This window comes from Lycium barbarum, chromosome 11, assembly GCF_019175385.1.
Source record: "Lycium barbarum isolate Lr01 chromosome 11, ASM1917538v2, whole genome shotgun sequence".
Taxonomy (NCBI): Eukaryota; Viridiplantae; Streptophyta; class Magnoliopsida; order Solanales; family Solanaceae; genus Lycium; species Lycium barbarum.
In genome coordinates, this window is record NC_083347.1 from 2,722,801 (window position 1) to 2,740,823 (window position 18,023).

At 34.9% G+C, this 18,023-nt stretch overlaps 2 protein-coding genes across 5 annotated transcripts; both read left to right on the forward strand.

The window, feature by feature from the left end:
- The first annotated feature begins 2,815 nt into the window (after positions 1-2,815).
- On the forward strand, positions 2,816-7,938 carry LOC132619084 (beta-1,2-xylosyltransferase). The gene is made up of 3 exons (XM_060334050.1): positions 2,816-3,675; positions 5,747-5,896; positions 6,768-7,938. The coding sequence occupies exons 1-3, from the start codon at positions 2,968-2,970 to the stop codon at positions 7,488-7,490; spliced, it is 1,581 nt and encodes a 526-aa protein (XP_060190033.1). The 5' UTR covers positions 2,816-2,967; the 3' UTR covers positions 7,491-7,938.
- Positions 7,939-9,618: 1,680 nt separating this feature from the next.
- On the forward strand, positions 9,619-14,562 carry LOC132619085 (putative MO25-like protein At5g47540). 4 transcript variants are annotated; one of them, XM_060334052.1, is made up of 11 exons: positions 9,619-10,207; positions 10,883-11,038; positions 11,187-11,305; positions 11,636-11,710; positions 11,994-12,087; positions 12,826-12,885; positions 12,990-13,058; positions 13,268-13,366; positions 13,747-13,791; positions 13,882-13,984; positions 14,061-14,562. In XM_060334052.1, exons 1-11 carry the CDS (start codon positions 9,962-9,964, stop codon positions 14,243-14,245), a joined length of 1,251 nt encoding a protein of 416 aa, XP_060190035.1. In that variant the 5' UTR covers positions 9,619-9,961; the 3' UTR covers positions 14,246-14,562. The 4 variants fall into 4 exon arrangements, with proteins under 4 accessions (XP_060190035.1, XP_060190034.1, XP_060190037.1 ...); XM_060334051.1 differs by having other exon boundaries at positions 9,624-10,207; positions 10,877-11,038; XM_060334054.1 differs by having other exon boundaries at positions 9,624-10,207; positions 10,877-11,038; positions 14,082-14,562.
- Positions 14,563-18,023: the final 3,461 nt, after the last annotated feature.

The following is an 18,023-nucleotide window of genomic DNA, read 5'->3' on the forward strand; positions in this document are numbered from 1 at the left end:
GAATGGTACTTATGGGAAAATTAATTGTTTTTTCTGCTCCACAATCTTAGGTGGTAGGCAATTAGCATGGTCAGCTATTAGCATTATTTGATTTACCTTATTAGCTATAGTCAGAGTCCCACCACATGCAAACTGAGAATTGGATGGAATGGTGAAATTTTAATTAATAGTCGAGTTTGACTAAATGGAAACTAGGAATTTTTAGAGGAAAAAAAGAGAGAAAGTACAAAGAAATTTTCTTCATTGTTTGGTTTAAGTAGGAAAGGAAGAAAAAAAAGAAAAGATACTAGTACTATAAGGGGTCGTTTGGTGCATGGTATAAGTTGGAATATCCTGACACTAATTTTTTGTATCATGTTTGGTAGAAGGTATAAACTTATCCTGAGATAAATTTATACCTTGTACCAAACAAGATATAAAATGCATCCCATCCCAAGAGATGGGATATCCCCTCTTATCCCACTTATACTGAGATTATTTTATACCATCTTTTAAATGGTATAAAATAATCTCAATAGATAGAATAAATTAGTCGCGGGATAATTTTGACTACCTACCAAACGATCCCTAAGTTTACTTTTGGTCCCACCATCTTCTCTTTTATTTTTCCTGATGCTCTGTCTGTTTGTGCTTTTTCTCTTCCCACCCTCTAATTTGCCAAAAAAAAAGATACGAGTACTAGTGTTAAAGATTTATGTACAAATGCTATCATACATCTAATTAGCTTGGTATAAACTTCAGACGTGGTCACGTGGACAAACGTTCACAAAATTATATACTCCCATATTTTGACTACTAAGTAATAAGTTCAACAAATAATAAAGCTACTTTCTCTCAATAGTCGCATTACATTAATAGTGTAGTGATCTAGTAGCTTAATTAGTTGGCTATCTGAACTTTCACCTTGTTGGTTAGGGTTTAAATCCCCACATTATATTGGACGGACTTGGACAAACTTTCACCAAATTGTATACATATTTTGTTTACTCTTAAATTCAATAAATAACAAAGCTACTTTATGCAATGGTCACATTACATTAATAGTTAAGATCTATTAGAATTTAATAGCCTTGTAAACCGTCACATAGATAACATTATAAACTGACGATAAATTGTAGTTACCAGCTCAATTAATCACAATTTTTTACCAAGTACTTTCATTAAACTTTTTGTACAGGTAAAAATTAATTATGATCAAGTGTTAAATACTTAAATACAAATCAGTGTTTTAAAAGGCAGGGAGTAAGGCGAGGTGTTTTACGTCTGCTTTAGCGAGATGTAAGCTCCGAAGCACGGGGCATAAGCCTCCTTAGACTTTAATTTCTAATATTTTATAAAAGGATATAATTATAATAAATATTTTTAAATAGGTAAAATAACGTAAAAATTTGAAGAAACCTATAAATATATGCTCCATCCCCACAAAAAAACTAATTAGAACAATCTATTATACACTACTTACAAGCACAAGTGACTGCTCGTTACTTTTTTGAGATAGTAGAAGACAAGATAAATAATTGGAAAATAACATATATTAGGCATTCTAGCAATAAAAAAAAGGTCGTGACTTTTAAATTTAATGTTTCGGTTCCTTTTTAAAATATTTGAGTAATTACTAGTTGACTTTTGAGAATTTGGGCATTATATTGAGGACTTATTTAACAAGTTTTGTTTTAATTTGAAGAAGTTCTGGGCTTACGCCCCAACAAAAAAAACCCGTCCTAAACGCCCAGACATACGCCCCGAATTGCTGGGCGTACGCCTTTTGAGACTTTCGCCTCGAACTATCGCCCCGAGGCATTTTTGATACCCCTGCCCCGAGGCTCACCCCGAAAACGCCTTTTAAAACACTGATACAAACATTATCAAGCATCAATTAGCTTGATATAAACATGAATTGTCGACAAACTTTCACCAAATTGTATAATATTTTGTCCACTATTAAATTCAATAGTATCTACAATAGTCACATTACATAAATAGATAAGATCTATTTTAATAGAATTTAATGAACTTGTAACATAGATAAGCATACAACTTACCCGTAAATTATACCATCTACAAACTCAATCAATCACAATTTACTACTAAGTACTTCGTCAAAGGTACGAGAAAACCACACATTAAACCAAACTTAGAACAGTACGAAAACTGCCGCTTAGAGAGACAAAAGAAAGAAGAACAAGAAAAAGATGATGAAAAAAAAGAAAAAACTGAAAATTCTTGGACCTCTCTTTCACATAATATATTTAAAATCACAAGATTAAAAATCATTTTCGATATATTACACACATTTTTAATTCAAGATTTAAAAATCATTCTTTACTTCTTTAAATTTCGTATCAAATTAAAACCAGACATCTTTAAATTTCGTATCAAATTATAACCAGACAACCATTTTGAAACACATGAAATAGTACATATTTTGTCTACTATTAAATTCAATAAATAATAGTACTAAAACTACAATCTACAATGGTCAAAATTACGTGAATAGATTAGGAGCCTGTTTGGATGGGCTTATGGCTTTAAGCTGAAAACAGCTTATAAGTCAAAAAAAATAAGTTGGGGTAGCCCAACTTATTTTTTTTGGCTTATAAGTTGTTTTCAGCTTATAAGCTGCTTTAGATAAGTTAAGTCAAATTGACTCAATTATTTTTTTGAGCTTATTTTAAACACAAAATGACTTTAAGCTGGTCAGCCAAACACTCAAAAAAGCTAAAAACAGCTTATAAGCCAACTTATAAGCCAATCCAAACGGGCTCTAGATCTATTTTAATAGAATTCAATCACCTTGTATAACACAGATAAGCATACGAAACTAACAGTAAATTGTAACTACAAACTCAATTAATCACAATTTACTACTAAGTACTTCATTAAACCATCTGTACAAGAAAAAACCACATTAGTACGACCAAACATAGAACACTACGAAAACTGAGAAAGAGAAGAGAAACAAGAAGAATGATGAACAAAAAAAAGCTAAAAATTCTTGTTTCTCTCTTTGCTCTAAATTCAATCACTCTATATCTCTACTTCTCTTCACACCCAGATCATTTCCGTCACAAAAAATCTCCTCAGAACCACTCCCCCATCACCCAAAACCTCTTTTCTTCATCGGAAAACCGCTTTTACTCATCGGAAAACCGCCAAAATTCCAAACCATGGCCTATATTACCTTCCTATCTTCCTTGGTCACAAAACCCAAACACCCCTTATCGATCTTGTGAAGGTTACTTTGGAAATGGGTTCAGTAAAAAAATCGATCTTCTCAAAAACTCGCCGGCGCTTCACCGGAGCTTCGCCGGAGATTCACCGGAGCTTCGTCGGAGCTTAGGTGGAGGGTGGTTTAGGTGTTATTTTAGCGAAACATTGCAGAGTTCGATATGCGAAGGAGGTGCTGTAAAGATGAATTCGGAGAGAATTTCGATGTCTCGTGGTGGTGAGAAATTGGATGCGGTTATCGGTAGAGGAGAAGATGAGGAATTACCTGTTTTTAAAGAGGGTGCTTTTGAGATATTGGTTAATGATAGGAAGAAAATTGGGAAAAAATTGAGTGATGATGAGTTCTTGAGTAAATATTTACCTGAAGGTGCGATTTCGAGGCATACTATGAGGGAGTTAGTTGATTCGATTCGGTTGGTTGGTGCTGATGAATTTCATTGTAATGAGGTTAGATTCTTGAACTTTTGTTTTGATCTGGTAGTTAAAGATTTGAACTTTGAGAATGTTGGTAGATATGGAATAGAGTAATGGACTTTGTTTGATGTACTCAATGAAGATTGTCTTAATCTAAGTGTTGTCTTAGAAAAGATCTTTAGTGTTATAAATATTGTTTATCTGCAGAATTAAGAGAAATGCTTCAAATCTGGACTGGATTACACCGGTTAGTTAACTTTTGGATTATGGGGCTTTTGAGGTATTGGTTAATGATAGGAAGAAAATTGGGGGGAAATTGGGTGATGAAGAGTTCTTGAATAAGTATTTGCCTGAAGGTGTATTTCGAGGCATACTATGAGGGAATTAGGTGATTTGATTCGGTTGGTTGGTGTTGATGAATTTCACTGTTCTGAGGTTAGATTCTTGAACTTTTGTTTTGATCTAGTAGTTAAAGATTATGGAATAGAGTAATGTACTTTGTTTGATCTTCCATTAAAGCTTTGAACTTTGAGAATGTTGGCAGATATGGAATTAGAGTAATGTACTTTGTTTTGATCTGTTAGTTAAAGTTTTGAACTTTGAGAATGTTGGTAGATGTAGAATAGAGTAATGGAGCTATTGAAATAGAGGTTAATGATAGGAAGAAAATTGGGTGATGAAGAGTTTTTTAATTAGTACTTACCGGTAGGTGCAATTTGGAGGCATACTAGTGAGGGAATTAGTTGATTCGATTCGGTTGGTTGGGGTCGATGAATTTCAATGTTCTGAGGTTAGATTTTGAACTTTGTTTGATCTGGTAGTTAAAAATTTGAACTTTGAGAATGGTGGCGATATGGATTACAGTAATTTACTTTGTTTGATCTATTTAATGAAGATTGTCTGAATCTAAGTGCTGCTTTAGGAAAGAACCTCAGTGTTATAAATATGGTTTATCAGCATCATTAATGAGAATTCCTTAAAATTCGGACTAGATTACACCGGTTAGGTAACTTTTGGATTATGGGTTGCATTTATTAGATCAGATAAAGTTGTCATTTTTGATTGTTTTACTAAAGAATTTGTCAAGGTTTCAGAGTTTTTCTGTAGGCGTATTTGGAATTTTGGGGTTGCGATCTGTTTTGGATTTGGTTCTGTTACTGAATGAATAACTGCACTTATATTCCCCAGTCTGGGAAGAAGTAGATCAAATTCAAGGAAAAGGTCAGGATATTATTTAGAATAGCTACCTTAAGTAAGCAAATGGCGAAGGTATGTGATCTAAGATGAATCCTACAACTTTTGATGTCTAACATTAAGAAATTAAGTTGATTTGCGCGCTTTCCCTTTCCCTTTACTGATTTTGATTTTTCAATTCCTTTGCTTGATTGATACACAAAGTGAACCGTAGACAGATTTAGCTATAGCAAAAATGAAGCAAGCCATGAAATGAGCGGATTCTGGGATAAGAGGTCTTGTCGGTATGGAACCTACCCTTCCGGAGTGAAGGATTGTCATCCTATAGCCGAGTGTTTTCTCCTTTCATCTATTTATTTCCATTTTACAAACGGAATATGGTAGAACCTGTCTGAGCTGGTTAATTTTGTTCCTGAAAAATTTCATAACTAATGCGAGTAAATGCCTTTTGAAGCTTACTTGCACGACTGGTTGTTGCATTTTGAGGACTGTCAACTTGCTTTAACAATTCCCCAAAACGGGAGAAAAGACCAAAAAGAGATAGGGAGCTTTCGCTTGGTTATGATCTACTCAAAGTTCCAATATGATCAGTTAATTTTAAATCTCGTTGTGGTATCATTTAGAGTCTAGTCAAAATCTGAAGTAATATTGTGCACTAACAAGAGGAATACACGAAGGATGTAGCACTATTAGGCTACGTCACCTTATCCTTTAATCAAAAAGAACTAGCAAATGATGATAAGTGGTCTTATACATGCTGATTGAGGTTGCTCATGCTTGAAATATTTCCGAGATGAACATTTTTCAGTTCTTTATGTGCTAATAAATAAATTATAGCCCTTCATGCCATCTTTCCGTTATCAATGCCTCACATTGCTCATTGCTGTCGTTTTTCTAATTTTCATTTCAGTGGATTGAGGAGCCATCACTTTTGATTACACGATTTGAGTATGCAAACCTTTTCCACACAGTTACTGATTGGTATAGTGCATACGCGGCATCTAGAGTTACTGGTTTGCCCAGCCGGCCACATTTGGTTTTTGTAGATGGCCATTGTGAGGTATGTTTGAAAGTACCAATGACTATGGCATGCTGCATTTTACTGTGTCATGGATGAAAGTGAAATCAGTAATTGTTCTCTAGCTGGCAATGCACTTGAGATGCTTGTGTCAATTTGTTCATTTAATCCTGAGATTCTCTTTGTTTCAGCTTTCTATTTGACTGACCACAATGATTAACCTAGCACCTAATTGTTGCGATTGGCTCATTCTTACTTCTATTTACATCTCTCTATTTCGTTGATGGTTCTTGGTGGTCAAAAAAGCGTTTTGCTATAAAAAAAATTACTCCCTCCATTTCAATTTGTTTGTTAGTTTGACTGGGCACGGAGTTTAACAAAATAAATAAGACTTGTGAATCTTGTGGTCTTAAATTGAAGATATGTATATATGTCATAAAAAATTAAAAGTATAATGTACCAAGATGCCTTTTAATCTCGTGGTTTTAAACATGCCATATCGGATGTTGAAATTAAAGAGTTGCCAAATTGAGAAAGAGACATTCTTTTTGAAATAGACTAAAAAGGAAAATAAGACAAACAAATTGAAACAAAGGCGGTAGCAAGGATTTCATTTCTGGTGCAATTTATTTTTTCCTTACAGCCAGTCTTGAAAATTGCTTCTTGTTGCATACTTTTGTGGGATTCGCATATGGCCTAGTTCTGCAATAAATACTTTCATGTGTAGAAAGCTCTTTCACTCCATTACTTTAAGTTTCATGAATTTTTACTCAGCCATGATTGTTCTTTTGAGGGCGTGTCAAGATTATTTTTTTGAGGGCGTGTTTTGTTTTATCTTCATATTCATTTTCTTCATGTTATTCTTTTGAATAGTTTTTTCTTTTACTCTTCTTTGTTTGGGAAAAAAAATCAGACACAATTGGAGGAAACATGGAGAGCATTGTTTTCAAGCCTCACTTATGCTAAAAACTTTAGCGGTCCAGTTTGTTTCCGCCATGCTATCCTCTCACCTTTGGGATATGAAACTGCCCTATTTAAGGGACTGACAGAACACATAGATTGTAGTGGAGCTTCTGCCCATGATTTGTGGCAAAATCCCGATGACAAAAAAACTGCACGGTTATCCGAGTTTGGGGAGATGATCAGAGCAGCCTTTGGATTTCCTGTGGATAGACAGAACATCCCGAGAACAGCCACAGGCCCTAATGTCCTCTTTGTTAGACGTGAGGATTATTTAGCTCATCCACGTCATGGTGGAAAGGTTCAGTCTAGGCTTAGCAATGAACAACAAGTATTTGATTCCATAAAAAGCTGGGCCGGGAACCACACAGGGTGCAAATTAAATGTGATTAACGGATTATTCGCACACTTGTCCATGAAAGAGCAAGTTCGAGCAATCCAAGATGCTTCTGTAATTGTTGGTGCTCATGGAGCAGGTCTGACTCACATTGTTTCTGCAGCACCAAAAGCTGTAATACTAGAAATTATAAGCAGCGAATATAGGCGTCCCCATTTTGCTCTGATTGCACAATGGAAAGGATTGGAGTACCATCCCATTTATTTGCAGGGGGGACATGCAGACCCACCAGTCGTGATCGACGAGCTCAGCAGCATTTTGAAGAGTCTTGGGTGCTAAATCTGCTTTAACAGTTTGAATAGTTCGGCTTAACTTGGAGCCTGAGAATCGTGTAAAATATGTTTTCGGAATCTACTAACTTATTATCCCACTCGGTTATGGACTATCAGAGCGGTCGTATCACGGAAGTATGGAGTACTGATTGTGAAATGGTGAACTCATTGAAGAGCATATTCTTTATGGTGCTGAAAGATAACAATTCACAAGTGCACCTTCGTATGTGAAATATTAGGTTTGGTACACACTTCCTTACAATTCTTTGTCAAATTGTTTTCCATTATTATTATTTTCTTGTTCTGGGAAGCGGCAGATTAACAAACATGTTGAAGTAGCAGATCAACAACAATGTCCATGTGGGGTTCATGTTCAGTGAACATATGGTTGTAAGTTGTAACCAAACAAATGAACTGAGAATTTGAACGAAGATTTTCGCATATTTTTAGCTCTCTGCCTATGCTATTCTACCCGTCCCCTAGTGTTCTTCAGGGTTGTACATATAATTTATGTTCATATTTTTTAGACGTTTTTGTGGGACATTCAACATACTTTTCATAGGGTTTTGCCATGTTTTTTTTTTTTTTTATTTTTTAAATGCTGCTTTGAATTGCTTGTTCTTGTGAGTTGTGTCGAGGGAAACAGTCTCTTTACCTTTCAATACAGGGGTAATATTTGCAGACACTCTAGTCTCCCCAAACCCCACTTTGTGGGATTTCAATGGGTATGTTGTGAAGACAAATACATTTTTTTTTCCTTTCCGTAGTTGTGCTTGAATCGAAGGAGAGCCTCGGAGCAACCGTAAAGTTGTTTCTAGGTCACGGATTCGAGTTGAATTATACTTAAATCTATCCCATAGAGAGCAACCTTTCTGAAAGTGAAAGGGTAACATTCAAGAATAGGACTACCAAGTTGTTTGAAAAGTATGTAGTCGGGTGGATTAAAAATTTGAAGTTTACACGTTCTTATAACAACTTGAAGTTATATTTAATAATAATTGAATTTATTATCTACTATTTATAGGTATTTTGTTTACTCTGTGAGCACTCAAAAGGTAACGGAAGGTAACGGCTGTGGATTTTTTTGGGCCTTGTCATAAAAAATTCATAGATATTTGGTGAATTTTTTATTATAAATATTCGTCTGACCAAAAGCTGTTGACATTTTTATTTTTCTTTTTATCTTGTTCGCTTCCAACTTAGAACTTTTAAGGTTTCTATATACCAGCACTTGGTTGGTATCCTAGACTAGTAGGTATAATTTCTGCCGTCAGATATATATCAGGTTGTGTAGTGCAAAAATAATTGAAAATTTGATTGTTGCAGTTATCTATTAACGATTTTAACGGGAAACAAAAATAGTAGTACTATAAGGATGTGTGCTACTGAAAAAAAAGATAAGAACAGGTCGTAAATCTTTCACTTAACCAATAAGTCATTTATCAAATAAAATCCAGTGAATAAAGGAACATGTTTCTATAATAATAATAAAAATAGGTCAAACAATAACAAATACTCTCTCCGTCCCAGTTTTAAGGAAAAAAAAAAGTCTTTTGAAACTTGTAACCTTTGATTGTATAATTTTTTTGTCCATAAATTATTTAATTAAGAGTAAAATAGGAAATTTGAAATTAATTGTTGCACAAATATGAAAATATGTCATTTTTTTGGGGACTAGCCAAAAGAGAAAGAGTGTCATATAAATTAGGACAGAGTACGTAATTATACCATGCTAAATTCTGCACCTGATATTTATACCCGACTAATGAATGCAAGATATGTGTCTTTTATACGCAAATTTATCACCTAACAATAATTAATTAAGTGATACGTATTCTTATTTTTATTTTTAGTTAACTAAGATTAAAACGATTAGTTGAGCATAAGCACCCAATGCGGGTAAGTATTTATCTAAAATCCGATCCGAGCTGTAATTTTGTTTTACTCCTAATATTTTCGAATGCAAAACAAAAAAAGATGAAAAAAAAAATATTAACTGAGAATATTAATATCATTTTTTAACTAAAAGTGTACTTACAAATCTTTTATTAAAAAAGTAAAGTGTATTATCTAAGAGAATTTTTTTTTTAATAAAAAAAAAAGGCCCAAAAAATAAAAAAGAAAAGTTGCAGAAAAACAGATATATGCAAAAGTACAAAGATTATCGTTTGAGGAGAAGGAGGTTGGTGAGTTTTTCCGATTGTAACACAATTTCAATGTGGAATCTGACATCATTCCAAATTCTCCTCTAATTTAACAAAAATAAAAAATAAAAATAAACAATCTCTCTTTTCCTTTTCCTATCATATGATGTTTTCAAGATTTCCTAATCATATTAGAAAACGCAACCTTCATTCATACATCATATTTGCATAAATGGCATTGCCATTGTTATTTTCTCTAACCCCATTTTATTGGATTTGCAAAAAAGCGCATTGTTGTGCTACCCCACATTCGGATCAATTGTTTTGAATAACAATGCCGATTCCGGCAACCCAAATCGCTGGGTTGGCGAATGGGGTAAATGGGTCTAAGTCTGTGAAACGATCTTCGAGTAATTTGAAGAAGTTGTTTACTAAGGCGTTGCGTTCCACCGGTGTTAAGTCCATCTTCAAATCAAAGGCTAAGCCTAAGCTTCCTGCGGACGTTGTTCGTCGTGTTAGGTTATTGCTCGAGGCTGTTGATTCCCTTGACGACAATGTTGATCCCAAGCGTTTCGATAAGGTGATGATCAACTGCTTTCTGAATACTTTTATTTCGTTTAGCATATGTATAAATGTATTCATTTTAGGTTCTTGCTTGACTTTTTTTCAATTGGGGGCAGGGTAATTAGTAATTTTTTGTGGTTTGAATAATTGTTTTTATCTTTTACATAGGCATGTTAATACTTTATCTGCTTTAAAGTGTCAAACATCAATGTATTTGGGACTTCTTGATATATACTTCTTATGTTATCATGCTTTATTCGTCAAGTTAATCTCCCTGGAGAGGATTAAAAGGACTTTTCGAGCATAGTTGAGATTAGATATAAAAGGATTGTGAAAAATCAAATCCAAATCCACATTCTTTGGAAAGGAAAGGCGCCAACCCTTTGAATATAATAGTTTTATAAGAAAATTATTAGAGGAGAGTGATTGGAGGATACAATTGGTATTGTGGAAAGAGCAATTTTAATGCTCATTTTTAACATCCTTTCATTTAAGTAGTATGTCTCATAGATATTAGACATGAATCATGTTTATTATGTCTACTTGTGTTTCCTTTTTAATGGGAGGAACTGGTTCGTCCATTTATATTTTTGTTAGGGGTTGTGTTGTTAGGCCTACCTTCACGTGTATGTTGTTTCCTAGAATTTGGATTTTTCTGTCTCTTATGATACATAATGTTTTTTAGATGCAGGAATTGGATACTCTTTTACATGAGATGAAATCCATCTTGTATGGAAGTAATGAATGTGAACCCGCTGTTGAAGCCTGTGCGCAACTGACTCAAGAATTTTTTCGAGATAATACACTCCGTCTTATCATCGTTTGTCTTCCTAAATTGAACTTGGAGGTGAGTATTTATACATTTGATTTTTTTAAGAGCTAAGCTTCAAGATCTTACTACTCAGGCTTTCTGCTATCCATTGTCTCTAGTTAACTGATGTTTTACCTTGTTCTATTGCCCGAACTTGTTACCAAAATGATCATTCGTTTCTTAGGCCCGTAAAGATGCCACGCGAATTGTTGCCAATCTGCAAAGGCAACCAGTTAATTCGCGCTTGATTGCTTCTGATTACTTGGAAGCCAACACAGACCTTATGGATCATTTGGTATCTGGGTAAGCTAATCCTATTTTTTCTCCTTTTCCTTGTTTTCCTTATCAGGTTGACGTAATGTCCTCTCTTCTTCCTGATCTTTAACTGAAGCACGATCTGTATGTTGAAAGTAAAACATTTCGAACATTATGTGTTTTGTACTTTTAGTTAGTGTGTGATCTCCTTCACTAAAGGTCTTATTTCTCACCATAGTATATCCCATAAGTAAGCTAGATATTTATACTAGCTTTACCAATCATGGTACTTGTCAGTCCGATAGAAAAAGTTACGGTACTTGTCAGGAAAAGAAGTTGATTACAGAGAAGGAGATGTTCTAACTGTTGTTGTTATAGGTATGATGATCCAAGTCTTGCTTTGCATTATGGAGCAATGTTGAGGGAGTGCATTCGACATCAGGTTGTTGCAAGGTTAGCAGCTTTGAGAACACCCGTCAGTATGTTAATTAGAAGTTGCTCTTATCACTAGTTTTTTTTTTCTTTTTTTTTCTTTCTTTAATAAATATTATTAATGACTCCAAGGTTTCTTCTTAATTTACCGATGAATAAGAGTGCTTCTTTCCTTTTTGTTTCAACAACTTATACTTTTTCCTTTTCTCAGTTCAATGTGTGATTATCCTCTGATTGATTTTATATTGTTTGCTTTATCAGTGTCTATGGGCAGTTTTCCCATAATTTGTCAAAATATTTGCAGATATGTGTTGAAGTCCGAGCACATGAAAAAGTTTTTCGACCACATGCAAATTCCAGAATTTGATGTTGCTGCAGATGCTACAGCGACCTTTAAGGTTATTATCTTATGACGCCTCTTTCTCTCAGCATGTTCCTTTAAACTCAGCTATTGTGTTCTTTATGATGTCTGGTCCTATTGTGGTGCACCGTGCACTCCTCAACCTGATGTCAAACCGGTACATGATTTGCTAAAATATTTTATTAGTTATATTAGATCTTCTTTCTTTTGGTGATTAGGGAGTGCAATTCTTATTAGTTGTTTAGATGACCGTACATGTGCTTGCGGGATATTGAGGTGGACCTAATTTATTTCACTTTTTGTGATAGATTTGTTGGGTGAATATTTTGAAATAGCTACATATTTCAAGTTGTTGAATTTCTTGTATATATAAATACCAAAAAGCTCCAGTTGTCAACATCAAAATGGAGCAGGCAAGTTGCTAGTGCTGATGAAATTTGCATGTTGCATAATAAGTGCATCTCTGTGTGTTCGGCCTGTGCCAAAAGTATTTGACTTGCATGTTATATTAATTTCTTTCTCACAAGTTAGTATTAGATGATATAGCTTCATATAATCTGGAGGATTCAGACGCTTTCCTGAAAGTAAAATAGACTTAAACGCTGCCCTATTTCAAAAAGACATTTTTGAAGTCTCATTTCACTAGTTCTTTGATGGCAAACTTTCTTGGACTGTTTCATTTCTATTAGCAATGCATCATTACCGCCAGCCACTGAATATTCGTCAGATTGTTACTCAAGTTTGATCATTCGTTTTCTTTTGCCACTTGCTGCAGGAGCTTATGACCAGGCATAAGTCTACAGTTGCTGAATTCCTCTTTGAAAATTATGATTGGGTATGTTATGATCCCCATTTGCCAGTTATATGGTTTTCTTTATGAGCACCAGCCTTATCCTACGACATACTACTGTAACATATTCTTCACTGTTTTGGTTTTAGTTCTTCCCCGAATTTAATGCAAAGCTTTTGGAATCAGCAAACTACATTACCAGAAGACAAGCTATCAAGGTAAAGTAGTATATAAGACTTTTTAGTTGTATTCTCGTTTCAAAAGACGTCAAAGTGTTGATTTGATGGTGGTTCAACTAGAGCTTCGATGATTTTCTTCTTCTTTGTACCCGTTTAAGTAATTTTTGTTATATTTTAACTGGATGGCGGTTTCTCTCATGTGTATTAATAGATCACCTGCTTTTCCCACACTTTATCTATTTTTCCAGCTTTTGGGAGATATTTTGCTTGATCGCTCAAATTCTGCCGTAATGACACGATATGTCAGCTCGAAGGATAATTTAAGGATTTTGATGAATCTTTTGAGGGTATGTCATTCTACCAACATTTTTCCTTTTGAACATTTTGCGACGTCATACAATGCAGACAAAGATGGAATAACCTTTCCGTCATTTGATTCATGAACTTTTAGAAGATTATAATTGATATTAAGGGGGTAGACTTTGCTATGACAAAAGCAAACCCTTATCATAAAATGTAGCTATATAAGTCATAAAAAGTGTATTTTATATAGGTTTCTGTCATGAAATTAACTCTCTTCTTTTGACTATTCATGTCCACGTAATATTTTTGCAAGTCCTATTATTTCACTATGTTGACTTGACACATTGTTGTACCACTCGATCTTGCTGCTGTATTTGTCACTTACTGTTCTTCAATTTTGTTGGTGGGTCTTTCCATGTTTCAGGAGGCCAGCAAGAACATTCAGCTCGATGCATTCCATGTGTTTAAGGTTACATTTCTGATGTTTGATTACGTTACCTAGTGTTCATGTATGACTCCTATTCACCTCTTTGTGCTTGTTATTGTATTCTGTTGACAGCTTTTCGTGGCTAATAGAAACAAACCTTCTGACATTATCAACATAATCGTGGCCAATAGAAGCAAGCTTCTACGTTTCTTTGCAAGCTTCAGGATCGATAAAGGTAGCAAAATTTGCTTCAATAACCAATATATTGTCTAGTATCATCTCTGTATGGGAAGTGGTATATATAATTACAGAGCATTGTTTGTTTGCAGAAGATGAACAATTCGAGGCGGATAAAGCTCAAGTTGTGAAAGAAATTGCAGAACTCGAAGCGAAAGGACCTCTTTTTTCGGGGGAACTGCATAAGTTTCCCGGTACACCTACTGCTTCAGGAGAACTGTACAAGTCACCAACCGGCCTCTCGAGACAACTTATATAATTTCCCAAAACTACGTCGAAGAATTGTATAAACTTGACAAGAGACCAACAACCTGCTCTGGAGAATCGCAAATGCTTTAGTATACATGTCATTGTTTCACAAATTATACAGAAAGAACACATATTTCTGTCGTTCTCTGCTCAGATTATTTGTAAGAGCATAGAATTGATTGAGAAGGCAAAGGCACATACGATGTAGAAACGCGATATGTCAATTTTCTTTATGTCTTAACAGCTTTATATAACTTGTAAGTTATAACTGTTGTGTTCTTGTTTACCATAGATGAATTGGGAGAGAAACATTCTAGTTTGTGGCCACTGGCTTGCTGTATAGCATAAGCATTTGAAGATTTAAATATAGTCTATCTAATGAGCATTGAATTCTGCTAAGAACTAAACTGTTTATTGAAATGGCCAAAAACTTCCCTATTATTTTCCTCAACTGTGCAAATGTCTTGTGAGAAACAAAAAAGGAGAGTCGGGTTCTTGTTCATGTGCTTTCCGCTTATGAACTTCTTTTGTAGTAGCCAGATTTATGAGACTTATTATTAGGATTTACTCTAACTTTAGGCCTTTTCTTGCAGCAAGTGGTTTCTTATTTTTACATTTTTCAATACAAGAAGGTTTGTACAACTTTTAACTACGAAAACTGGAAAAGGGGATTCAAAAGGCAGACTGTTATTTATGTCCAGTTTTATTTAGCTACAAATATTGTAAATCTTCCTAGTTTCTACCATTTGAACTTTGAAGCTATAATGACAATTTTTACAGACTACTACGACCATTTACCAACAAAAAGACGGTGAGCTAGTGAAGGAACTAAAGCTCATTAGTCTAGCTCCACGGCACCAAAAATGTATAGCGGGAGACCTTGAAAGCTGGGGAATTTGTGCATACAGTCTTTTTCAAGTCCACTTTTTATATCCTGTCTTAGCTCAGACGACTAAGTGCGCCTGCGAAAATCCACCCAATGAACTAAGGGAGACAGAATTTAAAGACTGACCTCAAATAAGGCCATACAGTGCAAATAATCCCCTCATGTACAATCAAAAATGACAAAAGAATAATGGGCTGAGCTATTGCGGACTGGAATATGTCTCTATGATCTAGAGCAACTTCAGTTGACGAAGAAATTGCACGGTTTTCCCTTCAAATGGGCCAGTCTTTAATTTTTGTCCTTCAAAATCGAACTTATGTTTAGAGGTGCATAAGTTTTGTTTAATCCGCGGGCATAGCATGTGGGATATTATGATATGAAAGTATAAACTTATGTTCCGTGAAAAAGTTTTTGTTATGAGGTACAAAAATCAAAGATCAGCACAAAATAGGAGCAAAAGTGCAAACGACCCAATTGCACGACGTGCCTTCAAATAGGCTGGTCTTTAATTTTGCCCTTTAGCAATCGAAGTATGCCTAGTGGCATAAGTTCTTTAAGGTCATGAGGCACAACTTGTGGAATATTATGATACGAAAATATAAATTAGACCCACGAAAAAAGTTGTTTGTTATGCGGATCAAAGATTAAAGACTAGCACAAAATAAGGACATAAGTGCCAATGAACCACAATGGGCAATTCACACGAATGACCTTATTTTGGGGCGGTCTTTAATTTTTGTCCCTCAAATTTGAAATCTTTAACTTTTTCCCTTGGCTAAAAAATCTCTTGGTTTCAGATTCGATCCCCCGCTCAGTAAAAAAAAAATAGCAAGGTAGAGTTTGAATTCTCAAGGCAGATTTTCGTTTTCAAAACTCCGCCTTAAGGCAGAATTTTGCTTGGGAATCCAAACCTCTGCGTTGCGAAATTCCTTTTTTTTTTTACCGAGCTGGGGTTTGAATCCAGAACCTTGGAGTGTTAGGCGATGGACTAAAATTAAAGACCAGTGCTTTTGAAGAACAATCTGTGTAAAAAAAAAAAAAACCCACAATCATATGACAGAATAATGGGCTGGGCTGGACTATTTCTCTATGATCTTGAACATCTTCGGTTAACGGGCCTACCCAAAAAGCCCAAACAATCTTGGGTATTCATGAAAAATAGGGAGTTCTCAAATTTCCATCTTGTGATTAGTTTTTCACTTCACCAATTCGAAATCTTTGCTCCCCTTTGAATTCAAGATTACTGTTTATTCTCTATATTCAAAATTTTGTGAGATTCTTGTATAATTCACATAAATTGTTGTTACCATTTGTCAACACAAACAATATCAACGATCCCCAAAATGGTTTTCTGCTACCCATCATCCCCTTCAAAATTTGCTGCCACGTTGGCATGCTTTTTTGGTGGTGCTGCTTTATTTGCTTTTGGAGTACATTATTCTTACATCAATATTGCCCCTCAACAAGCTCGGACTAAGGCTAGAAATGACTTTGTTAAGGATCGCTTGAGAAAGAAATATGGCCATTAATTCGGTCTTTGCTGTTTTGGGTAACTTTTTATTTTCTTGGAAGTTTGATTACTAACTTTGTTGCTAGTGTTTTGGGCTTTTCATGATTTTTTTGCTGTAATATTCTTGTTGTTTTGTGTAATTTTAGCTTCATATATCAAGGGGTGAAACTAAATGTTTACTTTTTTGTCTAACTAGATGGTCTAGAGAGCAATGCCAGTATGAATCTTTTTTTTTTTTTTTTTTTAATGACATGGGAACCCGCAGCCTTCGGGTGCCCACAGGATAATCCTGGCTCCTGTGCGATAGCTCGCAAACCACACCAGAGAGATATTCCGCACTAATGCTGGTATGAATCTTTGAGCACTATTACATTAGATTTCATTATATTATTTGTAACTATTAAGCAAGGATTCTGGTTGTAAAGTTAATACAAAGAGACTTATGAATTGATGATTTGAACCTAAGTTAGAAAAATACTCACAAGAAGTTTTTCGTACGTGCTTAATTGATGATTCATTACATATCCTCATCGGTGATTGCATATTGATAGCTGTGATTACGCTGTGGTCTGATAAAGTTGTGATCAGTGCTACAAGTTTTGACTAATCCTAGATTTGAGTTTTCCTACACCGAGAACAAGCTCAAATGAGTGAAATCTCAATATAATCACCTAATTATAGCACGAAATCACCCAAAATGATTCGGGAAAACTCTATATATTTAGCTTATTTAGTACCCCTATACTTTACTTTGTTCGTCCTGAGCAAACAAAAAGAAATAAAAATCAATAAGACAATAGGTAAAGCAAGAATAAAGCAAGAACTACCTATGGATGTAGACAAACTTTTTCCTCAATTCCATTAACCTATTAAGAACCAAAGGTAGACTACTTACCAATCCACAATGCCCTCACAAGAAAAAAATATGCCCACACAACACGCAATGTATCGATGAAGAATAGATTTGGAAAGCATATCAACTATCATTTACAATCTCGAGGAAGTAACTCATGCCCCTGGTGATACCATAAGCTTGGTACCAATGCGATTCTCCACTAATGTAGGAAACTAATGAGCTAAGATCATGTAGAACTTCTCATTTGGTTATGATGTAGGCTTAGGAACGGATAGGATTATTTGGTCAAGTGAGATGCAGTTCCCTTTAGGCAGTCTTAAATATATTAGACTTTAAGCACATCCTCCTTTCTTCTCTACCCAAAAACCAACCTACCTCAATATTCTATTTCCCTTTTTCACAATGGCACAATAAATAAATTAAAAAAAAAACCTTCCACCCTTTTAAAACTTCCATTCTTTTTCCTTCCTTCGGTTGCCTGACAAAAATAACATGTTGCTGCCTTTTCTCTCTTTCTTTTTTTCCCCCCTTTTTTT

Excerpts from the sequence above, each read along its gene's own strand:
- LOC132619084 (XM_060334050.1), top strand. The coding sequence starts at position 2,968 with ATGATGAACAAAAAAAAGCTAAAAATTCTTGTTTCTCTCTTTGCTCTA. Across the intron at positions 3,676-5,746 it reads ATGAATTTCATTGTAATGAG|TGGATTGAGGAGCCATCACT; the intron begins GTTAGATTCTTG and ends TTTTCATTTCAG. Across the intron at positions 5,897-6,767 it reads TTGTAGATGGCCATTGTGAG|ACACAATTGGAGGAAACATG; the intron begins GTATGTTTGAAA and ends AAAAAAAATCAG.
- LOC132619085 (XM_060334051.1), top strand. The coding sequence starts at position 9,962 with ATGCCGATTCCGGCAACCCAAATCGCTGGGTTGGCGAATGGGGTAAAT. Across the intron at positions 11,306-11,635 it reads ATGGATCATTTGGTATCTGG|GTATGATGATCCAAGTCTTG; the intron begins GTAAGCTAATCC and ends TTGTTGTTATAG. Across the intron at positions 13,792-13,881 it reads ATGCATTCCATGTGTTTAAG|CTTTTCGTGGCTAATAGAAA; the intron begins GTTACATTTCTG and ends TTCTGTTGACAG.